General features: G+C 54.7%; 1 protein-coding gene across 1 annotated transcript in view; it reads left to right on the top strand.

Annotated features, from left to right (window-relative positions):
* MGLL (monoglyceride lipase) overlaps positions 1-19,321 on the top strand; it is a 98,760-nt gene that overhangs the window by 19,210 nt on the left and 60,229 nt on the right. The window contains exon 3 of the mRNA XM_079713175.1: positions 17,060-17,166. Within this exon, the coding sequence (XP_079569301.1) occupies positions 17,060-17,166 (107 nt within the window). The remainder of the gene's footprint in view (positions 1-17,059; positions 17,167-19,321) is intronic.

The raw sequence follows: 19,321 nt of genomic DNA, 5'->3' as shown, positions 1-19,321 counted from the left end.
GCATTCCCCAAAGCGTAGGAAATTACTTTGAGGCAGGAGGAATAATAATTTCCATATCAGTTTCGAACTTGGTTTATGGAAGGCAATTATCCCACCTCGCTTCACTGGAACGGACGTATCTGCTGCACCTTTAGCAGATGCTAGGAGGAGGGGCTGAGTAATCTCCGTCAGGGCATCCGGATGCCACTTTGCTCACTGCATTTTGGGCCCTGGAGCTGTCAGCTGCTAAGTACCTCAGAGGGCCCCGTATTTGGTTGGTTCTGCATTTTATTGGCAGCAGTAAGGCGTGCAGCTGAGTTAGTGACACCCTCTCTGACCAAACTCTTTTTGTTGTCGCTGATGTTGCTTTCCAGTTTTATTGAGACGTGATTGACATACAGCACTGTATGAGCTTAAGGTGTGCAGCATCATGATTTGACTTAGTGGACTTAGAAATCATGATCACATTAGGTTGGTAAACATTGCTCATGTCATATAGATGGAAAAGAAAAGTGTTTTTTTTCTCTTTGTGATGAGAACTCTTGGGATCTGCTCTCTTAACAACTTTCCTGTACCATGTACAGCAGTGGTAACTGTGGTCACTGTGCTGTACATCACATCCCAGGACTTACTTATCTTATAGCTGGAAGTTTGTACCTTTTGACCCCCTTCTTCCAATTCCCCCTCCTCCCACCCCCATCTTTGGTAACCACAAATCTCATCTCTTGTTCTAAGGGTTTTCTTATTTTGCTGCTGTTGTTGTTGTTTCAGTTCCACGTATGAGTGACAGCACATGCTATTTGTCTTTCTCTGGCTTATTTCACTTAGCATAATGCCCTCAAGGTCCATCCATATTGTTGCAAATGGTAGAATTTCCTCACTTTTTATGGCTGAATTATATTCCACTGTATATATTGAGTTGGCCAAGAAGCCCGTTTGGGTTTTTCCATAACATCTTACGGCAACACCCAAACGAACTTTTTGGCCAACCCAGTATATGCCACATCTTTGTCCATTCATCTGTTGACGGACACTGAGGTTGTTTCCATAACTTGGCGACAGTAAACAATGCTGCTGTGAACATGAGGGTGCAGATATCTCTTGGACATAGTGTTTTCATTTCCTTTGGATATATTCTCAAGTGAAATTGCTGGATCATATGGTAGCTTTATTTTTAATTTCTGAGGAACCTCCATACTGTTTTCCACAGTGGCTGCACCAATCGACATTCCTACCAACAGTGCAGGAGGGTTCCCTTTTCTGCACACCCTCTCCAGCATTTGTTATTTGTAGACTTTTTAATGGTGGCCATTCTGACCAGTCTGAGGTGGTGCCTCATTGTGGTTTTGATTTGCATTTCTCTAATAATTAGCGATGTTGATCATCTTTTCATGTGCCTGTTGGCCATCCATGCATCTTCTTTGGAAAATGTCTGACCGCAGTCTTGGACCTGGTGTGTCTAGAGTGTCTGGTGCTGCAGGGAGCAATTCTGCACTGTGAGGGGTGCAGCACAGTGGCCCTTGGCCCCCTAACCCTGACTGTTCTCTCCATTGTGCTTTAATGTGACCTGGCGTATGTTTATTTGCTGATTATTCTGTCTCTGGCCCTGGACGGGAAGCTCCACCAGCGTAGGGAGGGACTTTATCTAATTCAGATGTGTCCTCAGAGCCTAAGCCAGAGCCTGGTCCAGAAGCCCAGCACTCAGTCAATCTCTGTTGCTGAAGAAATGGGCTGAGAGCCGGGCGGCCATTGGACTGTGCCCAGTGGTCCTGTTGCTCCTCCACCTGGTGTTACAGGTGGAGTCATCGCAGCCTTCCATCCCCTTTTATGGGTCTTCGTCTTCTCTAGGGAAAAATATGCCTATGTCTGTATCTATCTACATATAGATGGATGGATGGATGGATGGATGGATGGATGGATGGACCGACCCTTTCATGGGGCTTCATCTTCTCTAGGGAAAAATATGTCTATCTGCATATAGATGGATGGATAGATAGATAGATTTTTTTTTTAAGGAAATAGATGCTCTGGGAAACATGCTGGAGGAGCCTTGCAGCATTGGAACTTTGCTCTGCAGTTGTTACCACTGTGCTTGTTAGGATCTTACGTTAAAATGGATGTGAGGACAGTAATATCAATTGGGGCAGGAAGACAGTAGCTGACCACGTGGGACCCACATAAAACCTGCCTCCTCCAGCACAGGGTGACTGACAGGGGGCTGTTGGCAGGAGAACATTCCACTTCGCTGACAGTAGCCAGCTTTGTGGTGTGTGTGCTGTGTCATCTGCACTGCCGGTCCTGTGTTATCCTCGTTTCACAGGGGAGGAAGCAGAGAATTCAGCAACTTGCCCACTGTTGCAGTTAGGGAACAGCAGACTGGGTTTGAACCCACATCAGCTTGCACCTGCATGTGTGAGGGATCTCGTACACGAGGGTCTGCATTTGTTAAGGTTCAGCCTGAGTGTTGTGAAAAAGAAACGTGGTGCTCTTGTAAGATGGAGGTCTGTGTCTCTTTCCATCTCCAGTCCAGGCGTCCACACGGCCACTCAGGGCACAAGTCCCTCCCGCCTTGTTGCCCCACCCTCCGAGGGTGTGGTCCAGTGACCACGGCTGGGTCCTTGCCTCCTGGGCTCCAGACCATGGGAAGGAGAAAGCCAGTGTGTGTCGGGCAGATTGTCTTCAAGTGGCTGTTGTGGAAGCCGCATACATCAGTTCCCTTCACATCCTGCGGCGTGAGCTGGTCGTGTGGTCACATCTCGCTGCAAGGAGGGTGGGGACTGTGGTCTCTGTCTGGCAGCCATGTGTCCAGGTCAAACTTGGTTCGTCTGGGGGGGAGTGGAGTTTGGGGCGGTGGATCTGCGTCGGCCATGAAGACCTCTCCTCTTTTGTGGATGTCAGTGCCGGGCCAAGCAAGGGAAGTGCCCTCTGTTCATTATTATCATGCAGGCATGTGGTCATTTAGTCACTTAGTAACAATTATTAAGAGGTTTGGGGGCTTCCAGGAAGCCCAGTTCACTGTCTCTGCTGGTAGTGTAGCTGGGAGATGAGCCGTCGGCCACCAAACAGGGAAGAGTACAGAGGCTGAGCCACGATTACTCATCCTTCACTCCCCTTCGTTTGCCCGTCTCACCCTAAGAGAGGACTTGAGGCTGGTAGCTGGTCACATACAGCTGGCAAAATGCAGTCCGCACGCATAATCTCTTTCATCTTCTCGCCCCCCCGCAAAAGGGGCAGGTAGGTCCATGCTGGTGAGGGCTGGAGCCATGACCTGGGGCCCTTGGGGGTCCTGGTGGGATGGGCAGAGCACAGGTTCAAGGTCAGGTGGATCCAGATTCTACTTCTGACTCTTCTTTTTAAAAAAATTTTTGTTTAAATTATTTATTTATTTATTTATTTATTTATGGCTGTGTTGGGTCTTCGTTTCTGTGCGAGGGCCTTCTCTAGTTGCGGCAAGCGGGGGCCACTCTTCATCGCGGTGCGCGGGCCTCTCACTGTCGTGGCCTCTCTTGTTGCGGAGCACAAGCTCCAGACGCGCAGGCTCAGTAGTTGTGCACACGGGCCTAGTTGCTCCACGGTACGTGGGATCTTCCCAGACCAGGGCTCGAACCCGTGTCCCCTGTGTTGGCAGGCAGACTCTCAACCACTGCGCCACCAGGGAAGCCCAACTTCTGACGCTTCTGATTGCTAGTGCGTAACTTCAGCTCTTTGAGTCTCAGTTTTCTCATTTACAAAATTGGCTACTTATGTCACAGGGCTCCTGGGAAGAGTCTGCTGGGGTGAAGGGGACGGCTTTGGGTAAGTGGACGGTCCCAGGCGTATTTCCTTCCCTCTGGCTGCTTCGGAGCCCCTGGTCCCTGATGGTTTGCCCTGCGTGTTTGACGACGTCCCAGGTGGCCCTGCCTGTCCCTTCCATCGTGGGAGCTCTGCCAGCCCTTGTCCTGAGCCTTGTTACCTGTGGTCTTGTGACTCCTCCCACCGCCCGCTTGCTCTGCCTATGGTGTCTCTTGGCCACTCCCCAGCTGGGCCGCGTCGTCCGTGGCCTCAGTTCCCTGCGGCCGCCGTGACCACCCATGCCCTCCCCAGGCCCCTGTGGCCGGGGCACCCTGGGAGGGCCTGGAGCAGAGCCTCTTAGGACAGGCAGAGGTGCAGGGCCCGGGCAGGGGCCTGGCAGGGGGGAGGGCCCAGTGAAGACGCAGGTGTCAGCACGACAGGAAGCTGGGGTTTGTGTTGGCACAGATCGGAGTGGGAGGGCTGGGGGCAGGGTGTGGAGTTGGAGGCTGTTGTGATCCTCGATCTGGGGGAACGGGGGCCGGGGGTGGAGAGAGCGCACATGAGAGGCGAGGCCCATCTCGGGGCGTCAGGCCCGGGGCTCCATGTCCAGAGGCTGCAGGGGTGGCCGGCGCGGCCACAGAGGTGGGCCTGGGGCTCAGAGCAGAGGCCGAGCTGGAGGCCCGCTGCCTGTGATGCGCGCCCAGGATGCACCTCGAGCACCGGAGGCTCAGGGGGCCAGCGAGGAGTCCACACCTGTCTTTTCACCTAAATCGAACTTCCCACCTGAACACAAACTACTGTCTGCTGGAATGAGCAAGTTTTCCTTCAGAGCTGATGGAATCCATCAACATAGTGAGCGGCTTGCTCTGTGCCGGGCATGGTTTTTTTTTTTTAAATAAATTTATTTTTTATTTATATTTTGGCTGCATTGGGTCTTCGTTGCTGCGCACTGGCTTTCTCTAGTTGCGGCGAGCGGGGGCTACTCTCCGTTGTGGTGCGTGGGCTTCTCTTGTTGCGGAGCACGGGCTCTAGGCACGCGGGCTTCAGTAGTTGTGGCACACAGGCTCAGTAGTTGTGGCTCGTGGGCTCTAGAGTGCAGGCTCAGCAGCTGTGGTGCACGGGCTTTGTTGCTCTGCGGCATGTGGGATCTTCCTGGACCAGGGCTTGAGCCCACATGTCCTGCATCGGCAGGCGGCTTCTTAACCACCGCACCACCAGGGAAACCCCATTTTGTCTTGTTTTCAATTGTACACTGTTTTCCTAAGCTGGCATATTTTAGGATATTAGTGATATTCAGAATACATAAAATCGTAGGTATGTAAGTAAGGAGTTAGAGACAATTATAATAAAAGGATGGTGTCAGATCTCAGTCTTTTTGCCCCAGGGTTCTGCTTTCAGAGGAATTCCAGCTCAGAAAAAGGCTGTTTGCAGAGCAAGACTAGATCGAGTCTTGAAAGGCCAAGAGACATATCACTTAGGAGACGCGGTCGTCCTGTGCATCCTGGAGACACCGTTCTCTCCTGCAGACGTTAAGGCTGTGGGCTGGGAGGAAGCTCAGCCTTGCTCTGCCAGGCCCAGGTCTTCTCGGGGACAGGCACGCGGGGCGGAGGGCTGAGGCCCAGGAGTGCGTGCGCTGGAAGCAGAGTGGAGAGCAGTCTGGGGATAACGTCCTCTGCAGAGAGACGAGGACAGTGGGGCTGGGGGCGAGGCTGGTGGGGACCCCCCGTGCCTGGTGACGGAGTGACACCGCATGCTGCTCCCCGCTGGCCCTGACTGCAGGCACACCTGTCCGTCGCAGGAGCCCACGGGCTCTGCAGAGTAGGTGAGATATCACCTTAGTAGGCTAGGTAAGGCCGGCATCCGGGTGGCCTGGGGGGGGATGCGATAAGTGCCCAAAGAGAGATGTTAGCAGTGTGATAAATTACGGGTTAAAAATGCATCAGACTGTCCATCGCCCTCTCCTTCAAGCTGGTTGATGCTGGATTTGCTTTTGCACGTTTGTATGGAAACACACCTTTGGTGTGGCCTGTGATTTCCTAGTTGACTGACCTCAGGGCAGGCCAACTTTGGGATTTCATTATCCTTGCACAGAGAAGCCTTTGCTGAGTGGGGTCGTGCTGGAAGAGTGGCTGCTCCAGGCGTCCTGTGACCCCTCCCGGGGCACCATCAGCTTCCGTGTGTTGCTGTCTGGAGGGCTGTGTGACAGTGTTCCTTTGATGGCCCAGGAATCAAGGAGCCCTGGTCTCAAACTAAATCCAGCCCCGTCACTGTCGTGCTGCTGGGATGTCTCCCATCTACTGGATTCCTAGTGAGAGAATTGGAGGCCAGACCCCGATTTTGGAACCCACGTGCAGTGGTTTCACGGTACTCGTTCGTGAAGGCCGTGCTGAATGCAGAAGGACCAGCTGCAGGTCCACAGACTGTGAGAGCCTTGATGCTCCGGGTGGTGATGACATCATCCTGGGGGAATTCGGAATTGAAGCTGTTCAGAACCAGCCTTTTCAAAACCAGGGCCCGGTGTAGGAACACAGTATGTGTCCCGAGTGTGGAGGTGAAAGGCTCAAGGCTTCCTGGGTTCAGCAGAACAGGGAGCTGCGGTTGATTAGTGATGTCTGCTCTGGGAGCTGTGGTTGATTAGTGATGTCTGCTCTGGGGGGCAGGAGGGGTGCTTAACCTCTGGCCGTTTCCTGGGTGCTTCCCAGGTGCGGGCGCAGTGCCGGGGGGCCTTCTCAGGTGTTCTGTCCGTTCACTCACAGCAGCTCTGGAAGTAGGTGGTACCGCGCTTCCTGCAGGAAACTTCATGGAAAGACGTTGAGGAATCAAAAGAAGGGTCCAGAATGGAACATAAGTGTGATTACAATTATAAACCATAATTACAATTGTAAGTTGTAATTATAAATTTATAACTAACTTACAAATAATGAAAAACAAAATTTAATGTCTGTGGAGAGGGAGAACCTGGAAGGAAATATAATGTTCCTGACAGTATCACTGGATGGTGGGATTATGGATGGATTTGATTTTTCTTTATGCTTGTCTGTATTTTTCCATTTTTCAAAATGACCCATATTCCTTTTTCAGACTTACATAAATTATGTGTGTGGGTGTGGGTGTGTGTGCTTTTTCATATTATACTTGTGGAGATTTGGTGGCCTTTGTCCCTTCATAAATTCACCAGGAACATTAATTACTCCTCCTCCTGTGAGTCTTGGTGGCTCCCTAGGGGTAGTTCCGCACCTTTTGCTTCATCTGGACTAAAAGGTTTGGGCAGGACCCTCACAATTGCCCCTCAGTTCTTGATACTGGGCACATCTTGACCTTTTTCAAAAAGGATGAGCAAAAGATGAAAATCACCAGAAATCCAAAAGACTTTGCAGCTCCACAGAAGGGCTTCCTTCTGAGGACTTGAGGAAACATATTATCAGGTAGCTTTGCTACAAGAAATTTAGAAACTTTCCAATAACTTCCAACAGGATCCAGGAAGACTTGGCTATAAAACATTCTGTAAAATAAGAATGGGCACTTATGAAGAGCGAATAAACTGACATCTGAAAAGGCTCCAGGAGATCCAGAGCTTTTCCAGCCTGGGGGGGGATGAGATTGTGCATACAGCGTGCAGAGCCCAACACCTGGCACACAGGCACTCAAAATATGCCGTTCTTATCATTTTTAAGATAAAATCATATTTATGTTATAACGTACACACACACATTACCTATTTTTTTAGTGTTTTAGTAACGGCATATGAGGATTGAGGCTAAGTGGGGTTTTTGAAACCACCCCGTTGTGCAAATCTGCCAAACCTGGACCTTCTTCCCATGGACGTGCGTGGGTTGCAGTGAGCTGCTGAACCAGCCCGGGTCCCGGGCGGCTGTCGCCCTGCTGCGTGCCTGCTTCCACTCGGCTGCTTTACTTCTCTGGTGGGAGCCACTCTTGTTAGCGCGTTGGAGCCAGGAGACTTCTGTCTGGCTGGCAGCCGTGGGGAGTGGAGAGGTCCTGCAGACTTGGGTGGGCTGACAGTCATCAGCACTGCTCCCATGTCAAAGTGGCTCGAGTCGTGACCTCCTGTTGGGTTTAGGTCCATTTGGGGCACAGGTGGGCCTGCTTATGTGTAGAATACCCAGAGCGGAAGACCAGGAGGTGACCTGCCTGGTCACCAAATGGCTGTGTGGAGCAGTAGTTGCAAGTGCAAGCACCCTGGTGTGTTCTCAGGTGGCCCGGCTCACGCGGCGCTGCCGTGGGCTTAACAGGGAGAGGAAGCCGTGCGCCACGTGCTGGGCAGGCACCTTGAGGGCGTCGTCATTTACACCTCCGTGAGGCAGGGATTGCTTTTCCCTTTTTACGGGTACCTACCCGAGTGACTTTCTCAGATAGCGGAGGTGGGGTCCAAGCTCAGGGAGAGCTGATTTTTAAAGCTCACCCCTTTTTGGTGACTCTAGGTTTTCTCTGCGGCCTTCCCATCAGGTCTTACAGAAGGATGTTTGTGAACCACAGCTGTGTTTTTCTGCAATGTTACTGGTCTGTGAGATAAAAATAAAGTGAATGGATTGATTTAGCACGAGTATCTTAAAGCCAGGTCCGTAGCTGTCGGTCTCCATAGAGAGAGATGTGTGGACTTGGCCCCCTGAGTGGCCCCAGGCACAATGCACTCGAAAGGACAGGGACCCTGGCCCCTCCTTCGCACAAGGACGGAACATCAGCAGATGGAGCCAGTTGTAGCATGAAGAATTTCCATGAAAGTGAGGAAGAAACTCCTGGCCTCAGGAGTTCAGTGCTGGGGTAAGTGGACCACATGGTGTCCTGCGGGCGCAGTAAGCAGGGAGCTCATTCAGCAGGATGACTCGACCTCACTCAGCAGATAAGAATTTCTCTGCTTCTGTGTCTTGGGACAGCTAAGAGATGCAGAAGACACCTCCAGCCTAGAGACAAACGTAGCCAACTGCCACTGTGTGGAGTAACCAGGGCGTGGACATTAGCTCTGGCTGGGCAGTGGTCACCCTGGAGGCTGCAGGGTGCTTTGAACCGGGAGGGCACACAGACCAGAGGGGAAGGGAGGCGGGCGGCTCTGTCTGCAGGGCATGTGGGTGCGCAGGATGAGCTTTCAGCTCTCTAGATCTGGCCTTTCGGGCGACCCGGAAACAAGCTCACGATGAAGGGTACAGCTCAGAACGCAGGGATGTGGGGAAGCTCGGTGGTCTCTGCTCGGCTTGTCTTCTGTTTCTGGGAGCATCTTGGTATTGGGTGGGGGACATGTGCGTCATCGAAAGGAAGCGGAAGAGGACCTCACAGGGGCTCGCCGGCCACGCCTTACACGTGCACTCTGGGGACCCGGCCACGCTCTCCAGCGGGGAAGGCAGGAGCGGGCGGCCTGGAGGACCGGGGTCACATCAGAGCAGGAGGGAGGGGGGTGGGGAGTGGGGGCCCAGGCGGGAGGAGGAGTCACACGGGCAGTGGGCGGGCAGCCCAGGCGTCCACTCTGGAGGCTCTGGGAAGGCAGCACCACGGGTTACTCATGGCCTCCAGCCCCGCTTTGTGCTCGTAAGTCCAGTAAGGCAGGGGGAGCGAAGGGACTGCTGTGCTCATCTCTGGGTTATCGACTCAGAGCAGACCTTGCGTAGGTGGTCTGCAGTCTCCCACTACTGCCCAGCGCAAGGGCCTTCGGGATGCCACCTGACTGCACATCTGGACGTGGCCACGTGGTATCTTCCCCTTATCATGTGGTCCCACAGTGGCCCAGCGTGCAGGTTCAAAACCTAACAGCTCTGTGACCCCAGAAGAGCTGCTTAGCTTCTCGGGGCCCCACTTTTCTCATCTGTAAAATGGGGAATCTAGCGGGGCCCACCTCTGGGTTGTTGTGAACCCTGAGTGAGCTAGCGCCCAACACACTTAGACCAGTATCTGGCCAAAGTAAATACCAGCTGTCAGCACTGGCTGTTACGTAACGCCTGACTGCTCCCCGCATCCTGCTGGGTCATTTTCCATAAATTCTCTCAATCATTCCTCACAAGGCCCGGGAGATAGGCATTATCGATCTGTTTTACAAACGAGAGGTCTGTTTCTGGTTCTCTCTGTGAAGGTTTAGACCCCCTTCACTGGCTCTGTTCTATTTCTGTCCCCGCTTCACACTGTTCACGCTGTGGGAGCCCTGCCAGGGAGGAGGAACCAAGTCCTCCGGCAGCTGGGTTTGGACTCTGCAGAGCCCGGCGTGCTCCCGCTCTCGTTATGGGGAAGGGGTCCAAGCCAGCCTCACAGCCCCACCCGCAGGCCTGGTGACACATGCGCTGGGGTTTTTTTGTGTTTGTTTTTTTAAGGCTGCGTTGGGTCTTCGTTGCTGCGTGCAGGCTTTCTCTAGTTGAGTTGTGGTGAGCTGGGGCTACTCTTCACTGCAGTGCACTGGTTTCTCATTGCGGTGGCTTCTCTTGTTGCGGAGCACGGGCTCTAGGCACACGGGCTTCAGTAGTTGTGGCTCGTGGGCTCTAGAGCGCGGGCTCAGTAGTTGTGGCGTACGGGCTTAGTTGCTCCGCGGCATGTGGGATCTTCCCAGACCAGGGCTCGAACCTGTGTTCCCTGCATTGGCAGGCGGATTTTTAACCACTGTGCCACCAGGGAAGTCCCGGGGGAATTTTTTTAAGTCATAAAATTTGGCAGTAAAGAGCGTGGTGGATGTGGATGTTGCTGTGACCATCTAGTTTTCTGAGTGGGACGCCTTGGAAATAAGCAAGTACAGCCCCTGAAGAAGCAGGAGGATCTCCTCGCGCCCCCTGCATTGGGGGACGTTATGAGGGTCAGTGGGGCTGGTGCCCACAAAGCCTGACGCTTCTTGAGTCAGGTGACCCCACCTGAGCTGCTGCCTGCTGGTGCAAACATCTACTGTGTCCCTCCGACCAAAAATCTCCTCCAAGAAATCCTTGGTTTTCTGATTTTTTTCTCTAATAAAACGAGCAGAACATCTCTTCAGCTGGACAGTCAGTTCTTCCTTTGATGAGTCGGAATGTCTGGGAAAAGGGTGAGCAGGAAGGAGGCTGACGTTGTCTCCTTCAGCCAGGCCAGGCCGAGTGTTTTACGTTGGTCCCCTTACTTCTTCTGACGGCCATGTGCCCACCCTGCAGGTGTGCAGACGGAGGTGGGAGCAGGTCCCAGCCGAGGCCGAAGTCCTGTAGGAAACAGGTGGGGATGAGTTCTTTGCATCCCAGCACCGGCCTCTGTCTTCGAAGCACGTGAGGCTGCTGGCCCTTTTCCCGCCCTCCCTTCCAGGGGCCTCTGCACAGTGTGGGTCCATGGATGGGCTCGCTGTGCAGCGGGTGAGTGAGTCAGAGCCCATGACGGGGGCTGCGGAGCCCCTCAGCGTATTCTCACATACATTCTTTCATCTCATCTCCAACCCCATCGAGGAGGCGCCAGTGCCCCCGTTTCACAGGTGGAGAGACCGAGGCCCACAGAGGCGCAGGAGCCAGTTCACGGGGGCTGCAGCGTGAACCCGGCCTCCAGGCTGCAAGTAGGACCCCCTGTGCCGTCGGAGAAACATCCTCACTGAGGACAGTGCCAGGCAGGACCCAGAGCATTCCACACCTGTTTTCTTGTTTACCTTGCGATTCCTCTGTGGTCAGTGGTTTTAGGATTGTCCCCCTTTTACAGCTGAGAAAACTGAGCCCCAGAGAGGTCAGTCACTTAAACAGTGAACAAGCAGAGGAATAAAGAGAATCAGTTATTTGATGGAGGGCAAGTTCCGCTTTGTCAAACCCGGGCAGAGATAAACCGGCCCTGGCTTGTCCGTGCCGAGGAGCTCCGCGGTGTGTTCATCTCAGGGCAGCGTGTGCTTTATCGGGAGCTGCCCCACCCTCCAGGGCTGGATGCCACTGGCTCCCAACTGGCTGCGGCCGGTGAAGAAGTTCCAGGAAAAAGATCTTCGCCAGCGTCTTCTGGAGCCTCGTCCCTGCTGCGTGGGTGTTGCCTTGTCTGCATAAACGGCCTCGCTGAAGTTCTGCTGCTGCAAACATGAGGGGAGGAAGGAGGAAGGGGATCGCTTTCCCTGGCACCTGCTGGGGGCCTGGCCACACGGGTTCCTCGGCAGACGTCGTCCCCTGCCTCCCTGCTCTGTTGTCCACAGCAGCCCCGGGGGCTTCAGGAAGTCAGATCAGGTCACTGCCCTGCTAGGTCCCATCCTCTGCATGCAGACCCCCCGGGTCTTCGCAGCAGCGTCCGGATGGGAGGCCTTCTCTCTGGGCCTGCGGTGGGCAGGACCCTGCCAAGGACAGCTCTCGTTCCCACCACTCCTGTCTCTTTCTCAGCCTGCCTTCCCGGCCACTCCCTCCGGGGCAGATCAGGCTCCCTGCAGCCCCGCTCTGTGTTCACAGTGCTTCTCACAACACACACTGATGTGTGTTCTCTGCTGAGGTCTGTCTCTTCCACGAGACTGTCAGCTGTGTGAGGGCAGGGACAGTGCTGTTGGTCCATCTTGTATCCCTGGGGCCTGGCACGTGATCTCAGTCAAAGGACTGCCATGGCTGCCATCCTGTGCGTGGCTGGGGGCCTTGCCCGGAGTCACAAGTGGCAGTGCCGGGAATCAAACCAAGTTGTCCTGGCTTCAGACGTTGCTCCCTGTTCACAGCCTTGAGTGAGGCTGGTGTTTATTTACTTGGCATGCTGGTTCTACAGTGCTGTGTTTCCCGGAGCTGAAATGTAATCACGGGGTCTCGTGAAACCCCAAAGGAGCAATGCCAAATGACGGCCAGCATGCAGTGGTGAATGTGCTGGGGGGTTCCCTTTTCCCCAAAGACACAGCGTAAACACGCAGCTCAGGAAATGGCTGGATGTTCCTGTGGCAACGAGGTGGGGACCTGGGAGGGGCTGGGGCCCGACCTCAGGTTTACATCACAGGATGGGACAGTGAGCAGAGGCTCCACCTACAGCAGGCCTTGGGGGTGGGGGGAGGCAGGAAGGTCTGCCCAGGGGAGGGGGGGTGTCCTGACAGGTGGGTGGGGCGAAGCAGAGGGACACCTTGGGCGTGAGGTCTGAGCCTGTGGGATGCGGTGGGCAGAGGGATCCAGGCTCTAGGGGTCTTGGCAGCCTGTCAGCACATCCTTCCTAAGCTCCTGTGTGCGCCAGCATCTTCCTCAGCTGGGAACTTGGTCATAAATGAGACCTCTGCTCTGGAGAGTACGTGCCCGTGGGGGGTCAGGGGAGGCAAAGCAAGGCGTGGCCGTGGACCAGTCATTCAGACGGTGTGGCGTGCTGAAGGGACCCTTCACCTGAGGTGGTCAGAGAAGGCCTGAGACCCAAGCGACAGCCCAAGCACAGTCAGAAAACAGGGGTCCCCAGAGAGGCCTCGGTTGACGCAGGGGTTCCGTGCCCGCGCCCACGTGCCTGGCTCTCAGGAGTCGACTGTGTCCACCTCTCCCCAGCACCGTGTCCAGTGGTGTCATGTTAATAACTTGAAACCCACTGTCCTGAGAGCCTTTACACCATGTAAACTGGCAAACACTACACACGAGGACCACTCACTACGGTTACTAAACATTTAGCAATGCACCCCGATCTGCTTATCTGAGCGCTAGGAAGAAGGGTAGCCCTGGGCCGAGGGGAGAAGGGAGATGAGGGCGTGACCACGGGGCCAGTAGCTTCTGTCTGACGCAGCGAGAAGTCTCGTGGGACTGGATCTTCACTTTGCTAGACAGATTCTACAAAATAAAGGCTCAGGTCCGGGGAACAGGGAAGTGTGGGGAACAGGAGGGCAGACGGATGTTTCAGAATTGGGGTTCAGGTGGGAGCTGAGACCAGCAACTCAGGGGGGAACCCCACTCATGGCAGCAGCAGCTCAGGGCGAGAATGAGGCCGGTGCCGGAGGACGTGTCTGTGGAGCGGCCTGGCCTGGGTCTGGGGGAGGCGAGCGTGCAGGTGCTGACCATCTGTGGGGGGGGGCGTGGGCGGAGGCCTCTGCCGCCCGCAGTGGCTGGCCACGTCGGTCTGCTTGTTTCCAAAGGGCTGGCGGCAGCATGCCTCAGAAGCCTCTACAGCGATCCAGATAAGCCTCTGGTTTACCCAGCACGTCCCTCCGGGAGATAAGTGGCTCCAAAGTGGCTGGAAGTCTCCATGCCAGAAGGGCTGCTTTCTCGCCACTGGGGATCCCACGTGGCGTCTGAGCAGCATCGTTGGCCACGCTGCACATGGTGAGAGGTGCTTCTCTGTCTCGGCCCCACAGCGGAACCTCTGGGGCACTCTTCCACCCAGACCGGTTAACCAGAGCTGCTTCCAGGGGTGTGACACAGCCTTGGCACTTTGGAAAACTCTCCAGGTGATTTCAGGTTGTGACCCAAGTTGAGAACCGCTGGGGGAGAAGTTGTTCCTGTACAGTAAGAGCACCTGTTCTCCCACACGTGTGTCCAGGGTGGGTTCTCTTAACAGACAGTTCCAGGCGTGGTGGCAGTGATGCCATGTGCCACTCCTGTCGATGCAAATTGAGACCCTGAAGTCCTCCTCCACCCAGCGAGTCCTGACTGCAGGGAGAGGCTGGCTGTCACGTGGCCCGGCTTGTCTGTCCGCGTTAACTGTGGGCTGAATTAATCCAGCAGCTGCCACATTCCCCAAGGATATTAAAGTGCTTGAGCTGCCCCTTCTGGGAGCACAGCCCCTTGTGCCGATGGCAGATGATGGCTATTTAGAGGTTCCAGCCATGCTTCTGGGTAGCTGAGGGAAATCCCATCAGCCGACCCCAGAAGTGTCAGGTGGGCAGGTGTAATCTGCCCACATTGATGTCTGATCAAGCGGAGGTGGCTGGACATTCCATGGAGCAGTGACGAGGGTGTGAAATGTCTGTTGTGTTTCAGGAAAAGGGCCTGGAGGACAGATGCACAAGGAAAGTGAGGTTAGTGCTGGTGCTTTGTGCGCTGCTCAGAGAATAAGTGCGGGGTCCCTCAGCCCCTACCCACCCTGGCAGAGGGGAGCTGCAGAGAGAACACAGGAGTGTGCTTGCTCACCACATGTGTGCCAGTGCCACTAGGCCGGGGCAGCTCTGGGATTCTGCCAGCAGCAAGGTGGACAAGGCTCCTGGCCTCTTGAGCTGACCTCGAAGTGGAGGAGAGAGCCAGGAACCAAGCGAGCAAGTGAATAGCAAAGCAGTGGCTAACTGTGATGTGCAGTGTGGGCCCAGTGCAAACAAGGGCAAACTGTGACATGCAGTGTGGGCCCAGTGCAAACAAGGGCAAACTGTGAGGTGCAGTGAGGGCCCAATGCAAACAAGGGCAAACTGAGGTGTAGTGTGGACCCAGTGCAAACAAGGGCAAACAGTGAGGTGTAGTGAGGGCCCAGTGCAAACAAGGGCAAACTGTGATGTGCAGTGTGGACCCAATGCAAACAAGGGCAAACTGTGAGGTGTAGTGTGGACCCAGTGCAAACAAGGGCAAACTGTGATGTGTAGTGAGGGCCAAGTGCAAACAAGGGCAAACTGTGATGTGCAGTGTGGACCCAGTGCAAACAAGGGCAAACTGTGAGGTGCAGTGTGGACCCAGTGCAAACAAGGGCAAACTGTGAGGTGCAGTGTGGACCCAGTGCAAACAAGGGCAAACTGTGATGTGTAGTGAGGGCCCAGTGCAGGTCAGAAAGGCCTGAGGGACAGAGGCCGCTCTAGGAGACGTCTTCCATGAGCCCCAGGCACGAGGAGCGGCCCTGGGAGATCTGGGGGAGGGTGCTCCGGGCAGAGGCGCCAAAGACCCTGAGGTGGGAAGAGCTGGTGCTGCTGAGGAATGGCTGGAAGCTCCTCGTGAGGACGGGCGGTGAGCGGGAAGGGGTCGGGGAGTGGTGAGACAGGAAGGGATGGGACGACGTGTACCCTGAGCCTGCTGGTTGCCCGCTGGAGACCTGAAAGCCGGGTGGTGACATGCTCTGATCTACATTTTACCCACTTGTTGTGTGACCTCTCTGGGTTTCACTCTCAGCTGTAAAGAAGGTAAAGGTAGGATGATTATGAGGATTAGAAATCCTGTATGTGGACTTAGCAGAGCAACTGACACCTAGTAAACGCTCGGTGAAAGGGCAGCCGCTGTCCTCCCCGTCCTCCGCCCTCTCCCTCCCACCTCGTCTTTACCGGCGTGGCTCACAGGAGTTTCCCCCTTTCATGAAGGGGACTCTAGCCTCCCTGAGCCTCATGCTAAGAGTACTGGACTGGGCAGTTGTACGTACAAGAATCTGAGTGCCCTCCTGTGACCCTCCGCTGCTGGGTCACTCTGCGGCGAGCCGCGGCCTGATGGGGGCTGCTGTCTGTGTCTGCAGGTGGGCTCACCACATGGAAGGCTTCCGGCGGGGGGCGGGGGGGTACTGGGCGCCCAGCCAGGCTCTGCTTCCAATCCTGAGGCTTCCACTGCACAGACCTGGGGTGCGAGATACCGTGTTTATTTCAGAATGTCACAGCCCCTTCCTTCCTTCCTTCCTTCCTTCAGACCGCACTTGCAGAGTGCCAGCTGTAGCTCAAAACCGTGCCAGCCACAAAGAGGCAGCGAGAGAGAGAGAGTCAGTGTGTCCTCCAGAAGGTTACAGCCAGTGGGGAGGTCAGCGTGCCGCTTGGCCCCTGCTGCACAGAGGGTTTGGAGCCCAGAGGAAGCTGTGGAATCTCCCTCAGAGGAGGGGCCCTGAGCGGGGCCTGGAAGGGAGGGAGGAGGGAGCCAGGTGGGCAAAGGGGGGAAGAGAAGAAAAGGTGCGCACGGAGCACAGACTCGGGCAGCTGAGGGCGAGCCCGTGCGGAGTGGAGTTACCGCACGGCAGTCGGAAGGACTGTCTGTCGGCACAAGTGACAGAAAACCCGGTGCCTGCACGGCACAGCCGGGAGCAGGGCTGGGAGCGTGCTGGCTTCAGGTCTGGCTGGATTCAGGGCCCAGACAACACCGTTAGGGCTGGGTTCCCCCTCCGTGCCTCTCCTCTCTTGGGTTGACCTGTCCTCCAGGGTCGGCTCCTCCTGGACCCAACCGCTTGGCTGGAGCCACTTGAGCCAGTGACTGAGGCTGCGACCATGGTGCCCTGAGTGGCTCAGGTCTGGCCCCTTGGGTGGGGCCGATGGAGGACCCGCCGTACGCCAGCACCTGCAGAAGTGAGCTCCTGGGACTCCCTCAGCCGCCGGCTGCAGACACTGTTGTGGTGACTGTTCTATAGGAACCGGCTCCGTTCTGGGTGACCCTGAAGCCCACGTTGTAACAGCGTGCCCTCTCACTTACACCCGTCATTGAGCCTTTGACTCTCTGCTGATGTTGCGGGAGCCCTGCCCTGCCCTGGACACGGCCTCCATGGCCTGCGCCTTCCTAACGGCCATCTCTCATCCCTGCAGGGCCCTGGTGTTTGTGTCCCACGGAGCCGGGGAGCACTGCGGCCGCTACGACGAGCTGGCTCGGATGCTGGTGGGGCTGGAGCTGCTGGTGTTCGCCCACGACCACGGTGAGTAGCCCGGGGCTGAGCCCCCCGTCCGGGGCGCCCCCTTCCAGTCCCCCCTCCTCCTCAGTTTTCCACTTCTGATTCATGCACTGAAACTGGGAAAAGACGTTCTCCACGGGACGTTTGTAAGTAAAAGATGTGCAGTTATGTAAACAAAAAATGTGTCTGACCAGCAGTTTCTGTTGAGTCTGGGATTGAATGCAGGCTGATTAGAAACCTCCACTGAAAAGCCCCCGAGTCGGGATGTGTTTGTGTAAGAACTTGCCCCAGGCCACGTCACCCTCTCTCACGTTTATAGAGCGCTCTCTGCACAGAACGGGCCTGGGTTTCCCCCACAGGACTTCAGACAGTGCCATGCCCTCAGTGCACGTGCCGTACACAGCCCAGTGCGGCCTCAGGATGCTTCCAGAGCACTCAGACCAGGAGAACAGTAAGGGTCTCAAGGGCCGTGGGGTGATGAGAAAACCCCGAACACGGGCACATTCACAAGCACATACAGATGCACCCACACGTGTACACACGCATATGTCCCCAGGCCAAGTCTTTGATTCTCCGTCAGTAACAAAATCCATAGTAACCATTAGAATGCAGCACTTGTTGCCTAAATCAGTATGTAGTTCCTTAATCGTTTGGGTGACATTCTCCATGGCTGGGAAGGCTCCCAGTCGAGATCCTTCTGTGTCTAACAGTCTTAAGAAAGAAGATTTCCTTGTGACTGACCATGGTGATTTCTGCACTGCTTCAATGTAGAAATCCATCATCCTGGCCCAGATCCGGAAACGTTGCTTCCGTTTTATCTGATAGGGAAATGATTAAGTGAAAATAGGGGTAGGGGAGAAGTGACAGGCCTGGGAGTCCTTGTGACAGGAGGGAAAGCTTGCCTGGGGCGTTTTGTATATAAGGAACTGCAATTTGGTCTACCAAGGGCCCTTTTTCAGCCAGATAATGTGCAAGGGTCCTCATAACTGAGAATATTGACTAAATTCTTTCTTACTGTGGTCGTAATGTTCTGTAGTGCTTTGCAAACAGTCCCAGTGATGCTTGTGAGACTGTTTGAGAGAGAATATTCGAGGATTATCCTGATTTTGACTGTGGGACTGTCATTATTTACTTTGACACCTTCTACACTGTAAGGCCCATGATAGGAATGACTTTTTTCCTATCGCATTTGTCTCTGTTAACGGTTGTTGCAGTGAGCTGAACCACAGGGGGGCATTCTGAAAGAAAAGAATGTTTGTACTATGCCAACACGAAGCACCTCCAACGGAATTTTAAGTTACCTGCTTTTAATCTCGAGGTCAACTACTCTCTTATCCGCTGCCTTTGGCCAAATCTGCGTGGGGGGGGAGTAACTGTCGTGCCTTATTTATGTTGTCTGGCCGTAGAAGTTTGAAAAACAATTTGAAAAGCCTTCCTTTTTAGAGTAAAGAGAGAAAAGAAACAGCCTCCCTTTTGATGTTTCCAAATTAACATCCAAATCTGAGGCCTGGCTCTCTGTGACATTCTAAATATAGCTCAAAGCTGGTTGCTTGCGTTCACCTGTTTTAAGTTCCTTGATTGATCAGTTTCTTCCAAGGACTCACGGGAAATCTCTCTGGCAAGTGCCTGTGGGAGGTGTTTTATTCAAGAAATGAACCCAGTGTGACTTTGGTTGTCTAGAGATGAGTGTGGCTGTGGCTTCCTTAGTGGGAGAAGGTGGGTGCTGGGCCGCCTTTGTGGGGTCTTGTGCCGGCTGGGGAAGCAGACGCTGGTGGTTACGCCCTGTGCCTGGTTGCTTCTCGCAGAGGTGTGGAGGGACTTGAGCCCAGGCCTGCTGGTTCTGCAGCCCAGCCTCCCTTCATCACACCACACATGACTCGGTGTTCACACCGGCATGAGGCCTACAGATTGGTGCTTCATTCTTTCCCGCATAGCTTTTAAATTTAAATAAAGCCTCTGTGGGGAAAATGTCAGGGCATTTATGGGGCCAATTGGAGGGATACAAGGATTAAAAACACAGAGCAAAACACCTCTCAAGGCCCCGGGGCCTCGCCAGTGCCAGGCTGGCCTAAACCTCCCCGTTCCCAGTCATGCTGTCCGTTGTCATCTGCACTCCCGTGCTTCCGGGGGGACCTGCCCCCCCCCCAATGACAGAAGGGCCCCGATGCAGACACACCTG

Source organism: Hyperoodon ampullatus (genome assembly GCF_949752795.1).
Source record: "Hyperoodon ampullatus genome assembly, chromosome: 10".
In the NCBI taxonomy this organism is placed as follows: Eukaryota; Metazoa; Chordata; class Mammalia; order Artiodactyla; family Ziphiidae; genus Hyperoodon; species Hyperoodon ampullatus.
Note: the sequence above shows the minus strand (reverse complement) of the source record. Positions and strands in the feature narration are given on the sequence as shown.